This window comes from Salvelinus sp. IW2-2015, linkage group LG12 (genome assembly GCF_002910315.2).
Source record: "Salvelinus sp. IW2-2015 linkage group LG12, ASM291031v2, whole genome shotgun sequence".
NCBI lineage: Eukaryota > Metazoa > Chordata > Actinopteri > Salmoniformes > Salmonidae > Salvelinus > Salvelinus sp. IW2-2015.
This window is the reverse complement of record NC_036852.1, coordinates 5,618,416-5,624,251: the sequence shown is the minus strand read 5'-3', so window position 1 is coordinate 5,624,251 and position 5,836 is coordinate 5,618,416. Positions and strand designations below refer to the sequence as shown.

General features: G+C 49.3%; 1 protein-coding gene across 1 annotated transcript in view; it reads right to left on the bottom strand.

Annotated features, from left to right (window-relative positions):
* Positions 1–5,227, bottom strand: part of LOC111970926 (alsin) — a 20,971-nt gene extending 15,744 nt beyond the window's left edge. The window contains 9 exon segments of the mRNA XM_070445950.1: positions 273–313; positions 316–349; positions 438–534; positions 765–936; positions 2,231–2,594; positions 2,766–3,754; positions 3,936–4,084; positions 4,348–4,452; positions 5,091–5,227. Of these exon segments, the coding sequence (XP_070302051.1) occupies positions 273–313; positions 316–349; positions 438–534; positions 765–936; positions 2,231–2,594; positions 2,766–3,754; positions 3,936–4,084; positions 4,348–4,367 (1,866 nt within the window). The 5' untranslated portion in view covers positions 4,368–4,452; positions 5,091–5,227.
* Positions 5,228–5,836: the final 609 nt, after the last annotated feature.

Sequence of the window (5,836 nt, the reverse complement as noted above, 5' to 3'; positions counted from 1 at the left end):
TTATCTTTGAAAGAAGAACGGTCCTGAAAAAGAGACGTTTCTTTTTTTTGCTGAGTTTAGGTTAGCAGTGTTTCTCCTAAGATGTTTTCGCAGGGAGGCAAAGGCTAGCACGGCGAGGGGCTGCCAAAGAACACACCATTCACCACATGCATTGCCCAGCGGCGGGCGTCGCTGCTAAATGAATAAAGCGAGGAACACTGGGTAAGTGTGTGGGGTAAAGATGACTGCATGGGCCACCATTTTCCTCAAATTAAAGAAACGACACTTCTTACCTTGGCAAGGCGAGGAAGTAGTGAGGAAGTCCATGTGTCTAGAGCTGGCCAGAGCTGTTACTACCCCAGGAGAAGACCTTGAACACACACAAACAAATGTTCACACAGTTGGGAGGAATCCCTCAGACTCAGATTCCCATGAGGAGTGATAATGTAGTTCCTGACCTGGGACTGTGCAGTCAGGGCCAGGGAGTGATGTGCCCCAGCAGCCACAAGCACCACCTCCTTACTGCTCAGACACTTGATGCACAGTGGCTGCAGCCTGCAGGTCAGAAACACCTCTCAGTCTACAACCAGGGCCAAAGCATTTCAGAGTAGGAGTGCCAATCTAGGAGCAGGTCCTCCCTGTCCATGTAATCTTATTTATCTCAAAGGCCAAACAGATCCTAGATCAGATTCAGCGCTCATACTCTGATGCTTTACTGGTCTACACAACTGTCATCATGGTTCTCATCCCCAGCCCTCAGTGATTGGTGTTGAGTGGACACTGACCTGGGGAGGTTGTCCCCGTGGCCTAGCTGGCCCTCCTCACCCCGCCCCCAGCTCCACACCTCGGTCTGCAGGGAGGGGAGCAGSTCCCCCGCCTCTGGGAGCCCTCCCACAGGGGTGAGGGGCACCGCTCGCACCCTGGGCCGGCTGGCCCTCCGCAGCAACCTGGGGGACACTGCAGACGGAGACAGACCGATATGTTTCTTAACGATACATTTTCTGTGCTTCATCTCAAGCCATGTTCAGTTACGGCGGTCAACTGCAGCTAACGTTACGGATGAAGTCCTCTCTGTTCCACAGGTGAGTGTAAACAACTGTAAAGAAGTGCTCAGGATGACTGGTTTAGTCACGGAGTGATCTTCATCTACTCTGGAAAAACAAAACATTTCTAAGCCCCTGCAATATCCCAGAAACATAGGCCTCACAGCATCCTCCAGATGATGAGTCATTGTGCCCAGCCGGAGCCAGGTCCTGTACCACAGTAAGCATATGGGAGGGAGTGTTAATGAGGACAGACAGACCAGGGCATCACTGATGAGGCGTGGGTTGGTTGTTTCCACTGTGACATCCTGTTCCCCACGGAGAGCCATCTGTCCCCCACAAAGAGCCATCTGTCAGCCCAGAGGAGAGCCACCAAGAGAGGGGAGCGGTGAGCTGTCTGTCCCCTCCCTGGCTGCAGCAGGAAGCTAATAWTTWTTTTWWTTTTTTWWATTTTATTTGTCCCGTTTCACAGGACATATACAAGCGTGTATTATACGCATGTGTCAAATGTGTTTTTTGCATATCCCAAATCCCCTTAAGACACCCTCGGATAGCTAGGGACAAATCCTACCGTTCAGCTGTCGCCCTACCAAAGTGACAATAGAAGATTCCTCCGATACTGCAGGCACTACCACTCTGACTGGGTTTCTCAAGAGATTATCACGGCCATCTTGCCCTCTCCATCTCCCCCCCTTCTCCCTCACCCTCTCTCCCTCACACACAGATACATCTTCTTCCCACTCACTTCCTCAGTTCTCTCCCTCGCCTTCCCTCACTATCTCACGGACTCTCGCTCCTTTCTTCTCCGTCTTATTCTCTCACCCTCTCCTCACTCCTCTCTCCTCCCATCCCTCTCTTTCCTTACTGCAACCCTTCTGGTTAAGTACTCACATTAATATGGCCTCATATTCCTCTATGGCTGAGAGCTTTAAATCGCAGAACAAAAACCACCGTTCACCGACTGTAGCCCACATAACGTTACACACATAAGAGCCATGAAACACCACACTGAGACAAATGGTGAGCCTTCACAGCATTCCCAAACATACTGTATAGTACTGTAGTTCAGATGGACGTTCAATATGTTCGCAGGCTGGATGAGCGGGGACACACACACACATACTTACACATCAGAGTATAGGAGGAAGATAAGGAGGATAAGAGGCGATGAGCAGAGGTGGAGGATAAGAGACGAACAGCGTATCTACCCTGAGAGAGGAGTCCAGGCAGAGAGAGACGTCGACTCAGGCCCTCGGCTTCCTCCTCACGGATATCCCCCGTGCTGCAGCTCTTCTTCCCCTGCATGGACTCCTCCAGACGCACCCGCTCCTCCGCYGGTCCCCCTGGAAACCCCCCTGGCACCCCACCGGGTACTCCTGCTACACCCCCAACCCCAGGGTAGTAGTAGTTAATCCTCTTCTTCAGGGACAGAGCCTCGCAGGTGGAGACCACTCTCCCGYCCACGGCGGAGGCACAGGATGAGACCAGGCTGTTGAGGGCAGAGCTGGTGGTCACTGGCATGACCCCGGGGATGAGATCAGAGGTCAGGAGGTCAAGGCTATCAGCTGGGGGCTGAAACAAACACAGGGTGCATTAGGTAACACACAAAAGAAAACTGACAGAAACAGGAAGACTTCCTGGACCTATAAGAAAAGCACATTTTAGTTTTCCTTAGCAAAAAATGTTTCACCTTTGCGTGCCTTAATGAACACGACCCAGGAAACACACCGTGACACTACTAACCTGAAAACTTGCTCCTGCTATGGTCATCTTGACAGTCTCCTCAGCCAAAGAGGTGTCAGACAGTTTCTTGAGATATTCTTTCACTGCCTGATCAGGGTAGGGGGAGTTCCGAGACCCCGCACCCCCCACACCTCCAACAGTTCGATCAGAGTCTGTCCCAGCAGCAGAGATGTCAGAGTCTGTAGTGGTTAAGACTTCCCCATTCTGTGCCACTGTCCTCCCCCTCTCATAGTCTGTATGTTCTGTTATGGAGGGATGGGGACCAGGCGCTGAGGCCGAGGTATGAGAGGAGAGGGGCTCTGAAGGGGAGCTCTGGAGCCTGAGCGGAGGGGACCTTCCAGGCCCCAGCCTGGCCTCTCCGTCAGCCAGCAACTCCACCCCTAGGGGGCAGTAATGACTATCTGAGATAATGACGTGGTCCTCCTTGTCCGTCATGGTGTAGAGCAGCTGGTTGCACTGGCCACACTTGTCTGGCAGTGGCCGCCGGGCCTCCTGAGGTGGTAGGCAACGCACCAAGGCAAGGCTGTGGAAGGCCCCACAGGCCACCTGAAGGACGTGTCTGCCCGCCAGGTGCTCCACCTTCTGGGGCTTCCACACGGGGAAGATGGTGGTGACCAGGCCCAGCTGGCAGCCGCTGCCCCAGGCCCACACRTCGTGCTGGGCAGAGAGAGCAAGGGAGTGCTGCTCCCCGCAGGCCAGCTCCAGGACCCGGATGGTATGAGGGGGGCTAGTGTCGGGGTCCAGGACAGCCACTGGAGTAGGGTTGGGGACTACAGTGAGGCTGGACAGGCCACACTGGCCGAAGGAGTTCTCCCCCCACATGTGAACCCCGCCGTCCTCGGTAACCGCCCCGCTGTGGAAGCTGCCCGCTGCCACGGCGACCACYCGCTGGCCGCTGAGAGCGCTCTCTAGGACGGGCTTCAGAGGGCCCACCACCGAGACCTGGCTCTGTTTCCATGGGAACTCACCAAAGCTGTACACCTGCCCGCCTAAATACATCACAACATTCAAGTCATTAGACAAGAGGATTTATTAGAAATGATTAGCAGTAGTATGTGTACATCAGTATACAAACCCAAAACAAAATAAATGATTTTAATTGTAGATCAAGCAYGCTAATAATAAATGTCAGTGTTGCCATTATATCAAAGGCTGTCCATTGATTCTCACCCTCCACCAGTAGAACCCCATGGCGTGTCCCCAGGGCAGCCTGCAGCACAGGCCTGGACAGGAGCACTCTCTCTGGGGTGACACTATAGGAGTAGCCCTTCCAGGTGTGGAGCGAACCTCGCTCCCCTGAACTGTCCTCCTCACCAGAGCTGGAGAATACATACAGAAGTAGACAGTCAGACAGACACATTGACAAGTCATGTCTCAAGGATTCTGAACAACCACACAGATAGAGGAGACATTGTTTTTGAACTACCAAGACAAAACATGCCCTGGAACAGAAGTTATAGTAGCTAGCTAGAGAAACAACAAGAGCTTTGTGAGGGCATAGACTTACATGAAGAATATTATGAGTTGTCATATGATGATCACATAACATTRATTGACAACACCTTACCTAGGGGCTACATACCTTTTCCTCTGGGACTCCATCACTTAGATTTGTCCATGGCAATGCTGATGCAGAGACTGGTGAAATTCAACTTGAAAAACTCCAAATCCGTTTCTAAATTCAGCCCTGTATTGAATACGGTAAACAACATTAGACAACTTACAAAAATGACTAGCTAATGGTAACACTGCCTCACTGAATTGCATACAGCCCCTACTGGTAGCTAGGTGGCTTCAAAATAACGAGCACGAGTGACAGTACGCGAGAGTTTGTGGTGTTGTTGTTGTTGACACACACACACACACACACACACACACACACACACACACACACACACACACACACACACACACACACACACACGTTCTTTTCATCATGGTTTACATGGCTAGCTGTCAATCATGTGGGAGTGACGTAAACTAGCTAACACTGACCCCCCCATTGATTTTGAGTAGCCAGCTAACTACTGTTAGCTAAATACTGTTAACTATTTATTTGATAAAATCCTATTTTCAGTCCATTAACTAATTAGTTAATTAATTAGTTTGCTTGAAATGACGCAACTAGCTAGAAGGATTCATTCATACCATAATTACTAGGTGTCTACCAAAGCCTTTGACAGTCTCAGTACTTTGTTATAGTCTATGTGTAACGACCGTTAGCTAGCAACTCGGGGCTGACATGTATCCTTCCACTTGCTCCTTGTACTGTAGCTACTAACCATATATTATGTACAATCTCAGATGCAATTGTCTTTCACTTACCGGTCCCCTGACCATGTCCATTTCGTCATAAACTTGTGAAATGTACTGCGACTGAGTTATGCGAGGGATTAGCTGACTAGCTAATCGCTATCCTTTTTTRGCTTTGTCGTTGTGACCACTAGTTGAACGGAAGCCGAGAGTCCACAAAGCGTGTGTATTTTCTTGCCTTTTTTACATTTCTTATTTTTATAACATCGATTCGGTCAAGTAGCTTAGCTTTGTTAGCTCTCTATTTTGAAATTCACCAGATTTTACACTGTAATTGTAATTCTGCTGTTTTACACTGTGATTTTCTATTTGATGAACGTGTGTCAATGCTCAATGTCAAGGTGAAAAACYGGTGRAMGTAGGTGATAAATCATTGTCGGGAAAGTTGACAATTTGTACATTTTGGAAAAATATAGCTGCAAGCAGCAATGATCGGGGTCCACATGATGAGAAAGGACAATATCAGTTGGATAAAAAAGCAAGCACTCTATCATGTAGGGATTATCTTTCTTTATGTGCAGTCAGTGAAAACATTGAGAAGTATTTTTAGCTTTAGAATATGTGCTAACTTGCATCTATAGGTACAGTGCAGCCATATTTGAATGCAAAAACCATTAAAGACTGATGTAATGAGTCTAAATACAAAATCTGGAGTGACTCTGACATACAGTGGGAAGAAAAAGTATGTGAACCCTTTAGAATGAGGACGTGCCATTGCATTGAATTGGCAGTGACCCTAACAGATTTGCCCTGAGTTT